This window comes from Natrix helvetica (genome assembly GCF_964273705.1).
Source record: "Natrix helvetica genome assembly, chromosome: 2".
In the NCBI taxonomy this organism is placed as follows: Eukaryota; Metazoa; Chordata; class Lepidosauria; order Squamata; family Natricidae; genus Natrix; species Natrix helvetica.
The window spans coordinates 279,651,461-279,664,594 of NC_138552.1; the positions used below are offsets into that span (position 1 = coordinate 279,651,461).

At 47.6% G+C, this 13,134-nt stretch overlaps 1 protein-coding gene across 5 annotated transcripts in view; it reads left to right on the plus strand.

The window, feature by feature from the left end:
* Positions 1-13,134, plus strand: part of SH2B2 (SH2B adaptor protein 2) — a 69,432-nt gene that overhangs the window by 38,484 nt on the left and 17,814 nt on the right. For all 5 annotated transcript variants that reach the window (XM_081942448.1, XM_081942445.1, XM_081942446.1 and 2 more), the window contains one exon: positions 10,794-10,895. In XM_081942448.1, coding sequence (XP_081798574.1) covers positions 10,794-10,895 — 102 coding nt within the window. The remainder of the gene's footprint in view (positions 1-10,793; positions 10,896-13,134) is intronic.

The window sequence follows — 13,134 nt, forward strand, 5'->3', positions numbered from 1 at the left end:
TTGCTTTTGGGACTGCTCCAAAAATGCAACTGGTGCAGAAGGTTGTGGCTAAGTTGTTTTCCTGTACACCGCTTGGAGAGTCCAAGCAATGGGTTAATTCAGTCTGCTTGCCCTTAGGACTGAGGAACTATTTTTCCTTTAACCACACCTCCTCCTGGTGTGCTCAATCCCCCAGAATTCTTCCTCAGTCAGCCCGTTTGGACGTAATTAGATAGAGCTCTGAGCTGAATTAATCCTTTTTTGGCTTGGACTCTCTATTTGCGTTTTATTTCTCTTTCCTAACATTTCCCCAACTTTGTGAGACGTTTCTCTCCTCATCGCTGCACTTTTCTCCAGCAGAATTTGCATCTGAAGGCCAGGAGGTAAGCTGGAAGGTGGTGGGGGGTGCCCCTCAGCCGATCCTCATGGGACGGCTTCGGAGGCCTGCCGCTTGTCGTTTAAAACGGCGCGGCTGCAGCGGCGAGGCTCCTACGTCCCCAGGCCCCTCGTTTGTTATTTTAGACGAAGTATTTTTCGTTCCCCGGCCTGCTAGAGGACCTCTGCCGCAGGGAGGAGTGGGCGATCGTCGCCATTCGAGGCGCGTTCACTCCTCGCTCTCCCTTAGCCCCACGCTGTTGCGGCGGCCATTTTAGGCACGAAAAAAAGCGCGCCCAGCCATGGCCGCCATTTTGCATCAGCCTCGCTATCAGGAGACCGCTGGAGGTGGCAGGGCCTAGCAAGGGTTTCTCGGGCTAGGATCGCCACCTTCGCCCTTTTGTCTATTTTTGCGAGCGGCGCTGGTTCCTGGGCCATTCCAACGGTCATTATACCGGCTCAGGGAGGAGGCCTAAGTAAGCGCAGGCCAAAACTTTTTCTAGTCATTCTCCTCCCTGCTTCTCCTGCGGAGCCTTGCACCTCGGTGCAGGCCCCAATCCTACCCCTGGGCCTCTGACTGGTATTAAGCATGGGATAATTTCATACGTATTGACTCAATTACTGTGCATATGGCAATTTTAACGAATCCTTTCGTTTTGTTTCCCCTTGCAGCAACCAGTCTCTCTCTCTAACTTCTGCCTTGTCATAGCCTTGCTCCATCTTGTGTGGTCATTGACTATGGATCTGCCCAGCCCCCCTGATTCCCAGGATACTAGGCCGAGCCTCTCTCAGGCCCCTAGCAAGGTTCCTCCTCATCGGGGAGTGGGGGTGCGGGCAAGAGTGGTGGGGGTAGCTCTGGGAAACAGCGTTCCAGAACCCCTTCTGTGGCTGAGGCCAAGGATGCTGAAAGGCGCCAGCGGGCCCTTGACAAGCAGTTTGAGAAGGCCAGACGCCAGGCAGACAGGGAGCAGTCCCTTTCAGGAATCCCTCCCTCCCGGGAAGATCTCCAGATGGTCCTAGCCGAGGAGGTGGAGTCCCAGGACCTATCCCCAAATAGGTCATTTGCAGAGCCGGCTTCCCCGGCACCCTCTTGGGCCTGTGAGCAGGCCCCTCCCCCTGGGGATGCTAGCATAGATGATATGCAGGGTGAGGCTTCACCCCCCCTAGAGGAGGGCTTGGATCCTGATTCTGACTCTGAGGAGTTATCTCCCCGCATGCAGGAACTAATGGCCCGTGCCATTGCCAAGGGCATCACGGAGGCCATGAAATTTAAGAGTCCCACTGCAGTGGCCCCTAGGGGTCCCAATCCCGATCGGGCAGCTCCCCCTCCAACCAAGCGTGCTCGCCATCCTTCCCTGGAATCCTCGGTGGTCAGCGAGGCCTCTGCCATTGAGGACCCTGACCCGGAGGTGCTAGGTCTCTCGGACGACGAGGACCTTCCTCCTGAAGCGCCCGCCTTTGCGGGTCTGTTTAAGCCCAGCCTTTTCAAATCTGTCCTTTACAAGGTCAAGGCTGCCACCAGGGTGGGGATCAAGCCCAAACCGGCCGCGCCGGCGGCGGATGCCACTCCGGCTAATCCCAATGCGGTCATGTTTGATGTCCCAGCACCCCAACAAGAGCTGGTTCCGGTCCCGGGGCTGTTTCTCGACCTAATCCAGCGCCAGTGGGCTCAACCAGCCACGCAGTCATCTCCCAGTGGGGTAGATAGGAAGCTTTATACTATGGAGCCAGTGCTGGAGGACCTTCTGGCCCTTCCCACTGTCGACCCGCCCATCGCTGCGCTCACCTCCAACTCCTCCCTGCCGGCCGACCTTCTGGAAGGCCTTAAGGCGGAGGACAAGAAGGCGGAAAAGGCGTGCCACAAAACCCACCTGGCGGCTGCCTGGGCCATCAGGGCCTCTTCATCCGCCTCCTTTTTCAATAGGGCTTCTGTGATCTGGCTGCGCGAGCTCCTAACCAAGCTCCCGGCGGGAGACGTCCGCCTCCACCAGGACGTGTCTAAAATAATCGCGGCCTCCCAATATGCCGCTGACGCATCCCTTAATGCCACTAAATTTGCCTCCAGGGCACTCGGCTCTAATATCACTTCTCGCCGGCTGATCTGGCTCCGACATTGGCAAGCGGACCAGAAAAACAAGTGGAAACTGGCTTCCGCCCCCTTTAAGGGGTCCAAATTATTTGGCGAGTCCCTGGATCCTCTCCTCATCGAGTCCAAGGACAAGAGGAAGATCCTCCCTTCTCTAAACAAGAAGCAGGAACGTAAGACCGCTCCCTATTCTAGGAGGCAGTCCTTTCGTGCCTCCGAGCCTTCCACCTCTGCCTCTTCCTTCTCTCCCTCCAATAGGTCCTTCGGTCAGCAGGGCGACAGATCCCAGGACAGGGCGCCCTTTCGGGACAGAGGCAGGCAGCAGTTCGGCTTCCGCAAGTATAACCGCGGTGGGGCCTCCAACAGGCCGTTCCGTAAGTCAAAGTGACTGCCCGGGCTCGCGCCCATCGGGGGTCGCCTCCAGCTGTTTGCCTCCCATTGGGCCCAGACCACCGAGGACGCTTGGGTTCTGCAGATAGTCAGGGAAGGCCTCTCTCTGGAGTTCCTGTCCCTCCCCCCCCAGACCTTCATCCGGTGCCCAGTCCCGTCCTGCCCCCAAAAGAGGGAGCGTATGGACCAGGAAGTCAGACATCTCCTAGACATCAGGGCCGTGGAACCAGTTCCCCAGGGCGAAGAGGGGAGGGGGTTTTACTCCATCCTCTTCCTGGTGCCAAAGAACTCAGGGGGGTGGAGAGCCATCTTGGACCTCAAAAACCTCAACAGGCACATCGCCTACCGGAGGTTCAAGATGCAGTCACTGCAGACCATTCTGGCGGGAATTCGACAGGGAGATCTACTCACATCTATAGATCTCAAAGAGGCATACCTCCACATCCCCATCCGTCCTCAGCACAGAAAGTTCCTGCGCTTCTATTATGCAGGTCGCCACTTCCAGTACAAAGCTCTCCCATTCGGCCCTTCGTCCGCCCCTCGGACGTTTACCAAAGTGCTGGCGGTAGTGGCGGCCCAGCTAAGACGCAGGCCCATAAGGCTCCAGTGCTACCTGGACGACATCCTTATCCAGTCGTCGTCCAGACAGCAGGCCCTGCGGGATCTCCAAACCACTATGAGATCCCTCAGAAATCACGGCTTCACTCTAAATATAGAGAAGAGCCATCTCACTCCAACAAACAGACTTGTACACCTGGGGGCGGTGATAGATACCAACTGGTGCAGGGTTTTCCTCTCCCAAGACAGGTTGGCCGGTCTAAGGTCCATGACCCACAAGGTGATGAGCTTGAGGCAGGCTCCAGTGGTCCTTCTGTCACAGCTGCTGGGAAAAATGATCTCCTGCATTTCCATCGTGCCGTGGGCCCGCCTGCATTCCAGGGCTCTTCAGTGGCTGCTGCTGCCGCACCAGAGGGCATCCAGGAGCAACTCTACCAGGCCGATTCGAGTTACGCCGGACGTGAAGAGGTCTCTCCGCTGGTGGGTGTCTCCGGCCATCCTCAAGGGCCACCTATTCAAGGAGCCCGAGAGGTTACTCATCACCACAGACGCCAGCCTCTCCGGCTGGGGAGCCCACATGGGTTCCCTGGTTGTCCAGGGCAAGTGGTCCCAAGTGGAAACCAGCTACAGCATCAACCTGCTGGAACTGAGAGCTGCTCGCCTGGCCCTGCGCCATTTCAGCCGGTCCATCCATCGTCAACATGTGCTTCTGATGACGGACAATGTGGCCACCAAGGCCCACATCAACCGCCAGGGCGGCACCAGATCTAGAGCACTAATGAGAGAGGCGGAGTCCCTGGGCCGCTGGGCGGAGCGCCATCTGGAATCCCTCCGCTCCGACCATATCTCCGGAGTGGACAACACACAGGCAGATTGGTTGAGCAGGACAACCATAGATCCTGCGGAGTGGAAACTGGACCCTCGCCTGTTCCACCAGATGTCCGACAGATTCGGGACTCCGGCCGTGGACCTGTTTGCGTCCAGGGACAACAAGCAGCTCGACCGCTTCTACTCCCGGTTCTTCACCCCGGGGGCGGAGGGGACAGATGCACTGCGTTGCAAGTGGCCCCGCGAGCTACTGTATGCCTTCCCTCCCCTGCCTCTCCTTCCTCAATTCATCTCCAAAGTCATCGCAGAGGGAGCGGAGGTCCTCCTCGTGGCCCCGCACTGGCCCCGCAGGTCGTGGTTCGCCGACCTTGTCCACCTGTCGGTGTCTCCTCCGTGGCGCATTCCTCCGGACCAGATCTCCCTCAGCCAGGGGGCCGTGATTCATCCAGAGCCCCAGTGGCTCCAGTTGGCCGTCTGGCACTTGAGGGGGACCAACTAAAAGGCCAAGGCCTGTCGGAGGAGGTAGTGAACACCATTCAGGCGGCGAGACGCCCTTCAACCACCAGGATCTATGATGCGTCCTGGGCCGCCTTCGCCAAGTGGTGTGAGGAGCTGCTCATCGAGCTGACGACCGTGCCTGTTTCCAGAGTACTTGACTTCCTTCAAGCGGGGCTCAACAAAGGCCTGGCCCCGAACACCCTTCGACGCCAAGTGGCGGCCTTGTCCACCGTCTGGTCGGGCGACCACCTTTTGCCTCTCAGCAAAATCCCGAAGGTGCGCCTTTTCCTCAAGGGCGCCTCTAACCTTCGCCCTCCCACCGTTCATCGCTACCCCACTTGGCAGCTGTCCGTGGTCCTGCGGGCCCTCTCTGGCCCTCCATTCGAGCCTCTACGCACTACTTCTCTTCGATTCCTGACGCTGAAGACGGCCTTCTTGATTGCCATCACGTCAGCTCGCCGGATTTCGGAGCTGGCGGCTCTTTCTGTTCGCCAGGATCTGTGCGTCATCCACCCTGACAGGGTCATTTTGAGGCTGGACCCGACCTTTACCCCCAAAGTAAACTCATGGTTCCATAGAGCGCAAGACATTGTGTTGCCAAATTTTTGTCCTCATCCGTCGCATCCCAGAGAGTGATCCTGGCACAATCTTGATGTCAGGAGGGCCCTGAAGGTCTACATTGCTCGTACTGCGGAATTCAGGAAGTCAGAGGCTCTTTTCCTCTCCTTCCAGCCTGGTTCCCTAGGGAAGAAGGTCTCTTCCTCCACGATTGGCAGGTGGCTTCGTGTATGCATTGCGACAGCCTATGAAAGTCAATCCAAGGCTGTTCCGCGCGGCATCACTGCACACTCCACACGAAGTGCTGCTACCTCCGCGGCCTGGGCCACCCAGGCCTCGATCCTGGACATCTGCAGGGCTGCTACGTGGTCCTCTCCTTCTCCTTTCGTGCGACACTATAAATTGGACATTTTCGCCTCGGCTGAGGCGTCCTTCGGCAGGCGTGTGCTCCAGGCGGTTGTGTCAGAGACCGAATCCCGGGAGCCTTCTTCTGCCCACCCAGATGGACAATAACTTGGGTATGTCCCATTGCTTGGACTCTCCAAGCGGTGTACAGGAAAATGACCATTGGCTTACCTGAAGGGTCCTTTTCTGTACACCGCGGGAGAGTCCAACCCACCCTGGCTCTCAAGGCCGGGATTCGGGTTCTTCGTGTCAACAGTACATCATCTTGGACGCTTCGCTCCATCCGCACGAACTGACTCTTTCTAAGAATTCTGGGGGATTGAGCACACCAGGAGGAGGTGTGGCTAAAGGAAAAATAGTTCCTCAGTCCTAAGGGCAAGCAGACTGAATTAACCCATTGCTTGGACTCTCCCGCGGTGTACAGAAAAGGACCCTTCAGGTAAGCCAATGGTCATTTTCTGGAACAGGGGTCTCCAACCTTGGCAACTTTAGGACCTGTGGACTTCAATTCCCAGAATTCCTCAGCCAAAGCTGGCTGAGAAATTCTGGGAGTTGAAGTCCACAGGTCTTAAAGTTGCCAAGGTTGGAGACCCCTGTTCTGGGGCATCTTACTCTACATGCATTGGATTTGTGCTTAAAAAAACAAATTGCACTGATTGCCAACTTGTTAGCCAGACAATTTAATGATGTGGGTCTACTATGTTTAAACAATTAGGAATCACATTCTTTTTTAAAAGCCTTGGATTCAATTGGCATCAAAAAGGCATCTAGGACCTTCCCAGGGCGCCCGGATGCCAGAACTACAAATGGCTATTTAGTGAAATATAGAGAGGTCTGCATTGTGGTAGATCCCAGCCTAGGCAATAGCTTTCGCTCTGCGGTATACCAAACCTCAACACTGGTTTCATTAAAGTGTACTTTAAAAACCTGCCTTTTTAGGTTAGCCGTTCCCAGCTTCCTCCTAAAACCTGCATGGAAATAGAGTATCTTTCTTTGGCTTTACCTTCTTACTGTTTTTTATAGGCTGCTTTTGTGATTACTGTGAACTAGTTTGCTTTTCTATATCTATACCTATATGCAAATACTTCCAATAACTGAAAAAAGGCATCCTGGAGAGAAAACCTGGCTGCTAGCATCCTCAGTATGACAATCCATGCTGCAGTATTTAATATTGATTTCACGTATTATTAATTAATATTAATTCCGGGTAGTTGTTGTCTATTTGCTACTATTGTTCTTTCCAGTTTGTCATTATGCTATCACTTGGGTTTTATTGCTTATAATGAATTTTCTCTTTTGATGGTACTGTTACTCACCCTGGATTTGCGAATGGTGAAAAAGCAAAGGATGAGATGTTCAAACATTCCGAGGTTCAAACCTCGGCCCATGTTAAAATATTTTAAAAACTGAATAGTAGAGAAAGACCATCATTGGAATGGCAGGATGCAGTACCTGCTGAAGTATTGTCTTCCTTCCTTCTCATTCTTGTTTTTGTGTTTTTAATATTGGGATAACTACACATCTTCCCTTCCAATGATCCGTTGCAAAAGCCTTTAAACCTGTAATCTGGCTCCTGTAGTTTCAGCAAGGGTCTTATGCTGACACATTTAAAAGCATCTCTGCTCCACAGTTAATCTGCCTTAGAAATACATATCTGTCTCTGAAAACAGGGGGTGCCTTTTCTTTTTGAGTGCTCTCACAATAGTTGTATACATGGCCCTTAAGTGGAAGGGTTGGGAGTATCTAGAGTTTTGGGAAGCTACATGAGTTTTTCTGCAAATAAACCACGTCTCAGATCACATTGGTGCTTCTTGCTTAGAAGCAAATGGACAAGTGTGAAACACAGAATGTTGCATGCAAGCAATTTCCAAGATCAAGGCCCTTGGAAGATCAAAAAAGGCTCATATTGCCAGTTGGGTTTAGAATGAATGTTGAGTTACATAAGTGTTATAAGGGCAGCTGCCAAAGGGAGACAATAAATGTTGACTTGGTGGCATGACTTGATCGAAAGAATTTCCTGTGTCCTAGGAGTTGTTTCTGTTCCTTTTCTGTCCTCTACTTGTCAACTGTGGGTGTAGAGGAAGAACCAACCCTACAACTGGAGGGTTTTGATGCCACTGAGCTGTGAAGTGTGCTTCCTTTTTGGATTTGCAAGACTCTTGTTAGGCCAGCTGTCCAAGCAGCTGAGTGTAAAACATACCATTGGCCGTAAGCGGTTTGAGAGTTGCAGAGAGAGAGGATAGAAATGCTGTGCTCAACAATCTTACATGAGCGCCTTCTTCATGCTGTGGTGATCTCTGAAATTTGAGCCAAGGGGAATTTGCTAGTGTGAGCATACTGGACAAGAGTACATGGAAAATCCCATTCAGGTGAACTCCTTTTATGGCACCAAACAAGCGAGAGATCTTGTGTCTATTCCTCCCCTTCTGAGTCTTTCCTTATTCCCCAAGGAGAAGGCCAAGCTGTAGATGGAGAGACCGATTTCTTCAGGCAGATTTAGGATAATTTTTAATTTGGCCTAGAAAATAAGTCTGCATAAATATATGTTCTCATATTGCCCTGCATTTTCATAGATAGTACGGAATTATAGAGTAAACATCAATAAAGTAGGTGATCAGTGTGGAAACAATGTAAAAGCAGCAGGACAAGGTAAAGAAGTTGCTCTGAAAATCAATAAAGGAGAATATTGGTAACTCCTTTCTGAGCCTGGTTGTTTTCTTGCAGACATTTCAGTACCCAAACTAGGTAACATCATCAGTGCTAGCACTGATGATGTTGCCTAATTTGGGTAATGAAATGTTTGCAAGAAAACAATCAAGCTCAAGGTGCTCTGAAAATGTGTGGGTAAATATATAAGCGATCCCAAAAAGATTAGAAGACCAATGCCATTTTTATTCTCTCCCAGGAAAGAATCCCAAAGCTGGGTAAATGGCCAGGCAGGATCAAATACATCAGCAGTCTGGAGTCCCTATGTCATCCACCCCCACCACTCACCGTGGAAAGAAACCTACTATAAGTCAAGTGCCTCCTTGAAGTGCATTGAATTATCTGGCGCCAATTTGACTTGACCATTAGTAGATCAGATTCTTGTATATAGGTAGCATGGAATAAACTTGTAGTGTTTTTGAGCTCTATCCTGACTCCTGATTTCTTGCCCCTGACAGACACCATCATAGAGGAGTTATTCCATCAAAAATTCTTCTCTAATAAGCAGCTGTCATTACACAGAATCTTTTCTTCTGATGCACTATTTATCCTTGCCAACCCAACTCTACATTATGGCACACAATTTCCTGCCACTTTTGGCTTGGAAGTCAATACAGTAGGTGTACTAAGTTTCCATTAGATTGAATTCACTGAAAACAGTTGGGAGGCAATAGTTCCTGTCTTTGCCTACTAAAGGGATATGATTACATTGCAGCTGGGCTCTGTGGTCCTGAACACAATGTCAACTATAAAAATCATTCCTGCCCACAAAAAAGTTCTCTGCCCCATATGATGTGGGGAGCTTTTTCCTCTGGTAATAAGGCAGCTTGCCCCTGTTTAAAACACATCTTCCAATTGTATGATTGAATATATTTGAAGAAAAAGTATAGTAGTTCTCAAGGATTAAGACATAGCAAAGATTATATCAGTCCTTTGAAGTAGATCAAGATAAGAAATCAACACCGCAGGGAGTACTAGGACTCTATTTTATTGATGTAGACCAGTGTTTCTCAACCTCAGGCACTTGAAGATGTGCGGACTTCAACTCCCAGAATTCCCCAGCCAGCAATGCTTCAAATGGCCAAGGTTAAGAAACACTGATGTAGGCAATAACAACAGAATCTTGAAACTTGTTCATGTTTCCCCTCCCCTCTGTGTTATACAAAAGAGTATCAAGGAAGGAGAATCTTGAGTTTCTTTCTTGCACTTTCCGTTTTCCCGGGTTAAATTCCTGTTTTCCTAACAGCTGCTACATATCTCTATACTTCTCTTCAGATTAAGATCTGATCCTACACTTCTTTCTGGGAAATGGGATGTATTGTATTCTTCCTTTGGGGAAATAGCCTGAGGTATGATGTACCCCATATTTCAATAGGAACAACATAGAAAAATCAACATTTTAGAAGTGTTAGTATATTCTTGCAACATGCTTGTACCAGTTCTGCCATAGTGGATTATGGAATTTCTCATTCAAGTTTAAAAGGGTGGAAATTACTGAACTAGAATAACGTTTAGTGAATGTTGTCCCTTTTCCCTTAGGCGTTCACCTTTGCCCTAGTTAACTGATATGCTGATTTGACTTAAATGGTAATTTCCAGCATTAAGAAACATAATTGTCTTGGGCATGAGAACAGAAAAACAATTAAGTGAGCAATCATAACTGTTATAAACAGCTATTAACAGTTACAAGTTACTGCTAGGATACTGAACAATATTGCTTCCTTTTAGACTGGATAAATATTTTGCCTTTATTTGAAACATCCCATTAAGAAAATTTCCCTATTTGCCAGAATAAAAGAATTGCTTGTGTCTTCTGAGGCTTTTTGGCTCCAATCTCTTCAACCTTTTGTGCCTTGGACTTGCAGTCTACATTTCTTTTGTTTTAAAAAGTATATTATTCAAATAGCTTAACATGGAATTCATTTGTGCGTACACTCTACTGGGATGTGTACCATCTGAGCCAGTCAGTTTCACTTTATTTATAACGGGCTTTTCTGTTTTTATCAAACCCTTTTACTTTGGCTTTCTTTGACTCTCTCTTAGCTTGCCCTGTTTTAATTATTGTTTTTAAAACAGAAATGAAAAGTAATTGCATTCTGTTTATCCACATCAAAATAATTTTTAGTTTTGAAAGAAGGAGAAATTGATGCTAAAGCCATAATACAACACTGTGCAGAGATATGAAAATCAAATTTATTAACTTTTATTTCCCGCTGGATACCATGTTTTTAATTAAAAGTATTTGGAATTACTGAAATGCTCAAGGGAAGTGATAAGTTTGAATAATGGCAGAGGCTAGTATAACATTTGCATTCTTTTTAACTGCTTTTGTATGCTTCAGAGCAAAACGTTAATTTTTGTCATTAAATTTAAATTCTTTAAATCTTTTTCTATCCGTTTGGCCTTTCAGGCTTCCAAAGCAAAGGTCAGCATCCCTCTCTCGGCTATTATTGAGGTGCGCACAACTATGCCATTGGAGATGCCAGACAAAGATAACACCTTTGTGCTGAAGGTAAGGCAGCGTGGACTGAAAAATATTCTGGATGTGGGTGTTCCATGTATTCTATATCAGGGGGCCCCAACCATTAAGCCACGGCCCACTATCAGGCTGTGGACTGTTCAGAATCAGGCTGTGAAAACGGTGGGCAAGAATGATGAGCACACAGCTCCACTTGCACGTGGCACCTTCATTTGTGCAAGCGGTGGGCACACATGCTCACTGCTCTCACAAATCAAGCTGTGCCCACTGCTCACACAGAACCATTCCCTCCCCCCCCCCCCAATTTCCCTGCCATCTACAAAGCTAGAAATTTTGGAGACCACTGTTCTAAATGGCACATTCTACAAATTCATACTAAGAGCATCTTGCAGATCCTGGTTGACGGGTGTGGTGGGATTAAAATATACTTCTCTTTGGCCCCTCCCCAAATAATAAATTGCCTATGCTTCTGAGCCACAAGATTAGAAGGAACTCTGAGGTTTTTGGATCATCTTTGTCACTTGTCATTTGTATTGTCTTTACTTTTTTGCACTTGCATGGAATTACCAAATATATCACAGTCCATAAATTTCTATTTGGAAAAAAAACTATAGATGGCCCCCAAATACAATGTATTCCAATGATTTTTCCTTCTTTCTGGACATATATTTTATTTTATTTTGGTGTTTGTTTGTTTTTAACTTTGCAACAATTTCCAAGGCCCTTTGGGAAGGGGAAATGCTATTAGTTGCATATGAAAACAAAGGAAATTTACACTTAATGTTTAGGATTAAAGGAGGGGGGAGGGGAGGGAGAGAGAGAGAGAGAGAGATGCATTCAGACTGTGAGCTTTATAGTAAAGAAGAACCTCTACGTCTAGATCACAATACTACTTAATTTTCAAAACAGGAAATGCAGAGCTGTTTTCAAGCATTTGCCCAGTCCCTCCCTTCTAGTTTATGTATTTTAATGAGCTTTCCTTTCCTCTTTTCATTAAAATTGCAGCATTGCCTTATAAGCCCCGAACTAATGGGACTGAAAGGATGCCCTGTGGCCTTGGCTGTTGCCATAGCAACTGGCCTAGCTGCTGCCTGAGCAGTTTTCTGACAAATCAACAAACTTCCATCCAAGCCCCAGTTCCCAATTCAGGGAGAATAAAAGGGGCTTTTGTGAGGAGCAGGATCCTTGGTGTTTGCTTTGTCTTTAGAAATCTCTGGGCACTGGATTTAATTTTGTTTTCTATTTGGGAGCTCCTGAAAAAAAACATGTTATGCGGTCTGTCTGAATTACCTGGCGTTCATAGAATAAAAGGCAGGGCCTTCCCCAAGCGAGTGCCCTTCAAATATGTTGGAATTATATTTTCCATAATTCCTAGTCCATGTTCCTTGCTGGTCAGGAATTTGGGGAATTGTTCTTCCAACATATTTAGAGTGCACTAAATTGGGAAAGGCTAATCTAGCAGAAAATTATTATATTGTTATTTCATCTTCCACATCTATCCATCCTAATTCATACTGGCCTATCTTTGGTGTCTGAAAAGTTAGTCTTTCCTCCTCTGCTCCTTTTATTAATCGATTTTTGAGTCTGCTAAAATTCAAAGTAAAACATAATATAGTTTAAATATTTATTTGTGCTATTGTCATAAAATAGATGAGCGGAAGCCAAACTGGGCATGCAGGAAAAGAGGCATTGATTTCACTGCACATCCAGTTCCTGTGCTGGTGATTTATTTGTTTTTAATTCTGCAGAGTTGTGAAGGACAAACAGTATCACTTAATTCAGCCCTCAGGAGTAATTAACACTGACACTGATCCAAGCAAACAGTTCTTCTGGAGCTGATGCATTAATTAACTTGAGGACTTCATTGCTACTGGATATTTTTCATATTTTTTGTTTTGCCCACATTTACAGCAAATTTATAAAATAAAAAGCAATGGATAAATCTAAAAGAAGGAAGCTGAATGGACAAGTTAATAGTTCCTAGTTTCTCTTAGTTGTGGCCATCGTATGTGGCTGCAAAGATCTGAATGATCATTTCAAGAAAGCAAAAAAGTATCTAAAACTATAACCCATTCTTGCCATCTGGTGATTGTATTTTTGCAGCCTGTATCAAGTAACTATATATTTGCTATGCTGAAATCTTCAGATTCAGTTGTAAATCCTCTCTAAGTGTCTGTAGAAGAGCATCCTGTAAAAAGAAAGGTAGCACTACTTGTATTTCACATATTTCTTTGCCTGCTAATTGCCTTTCTGTTTGCAAAGAATTTCTAGC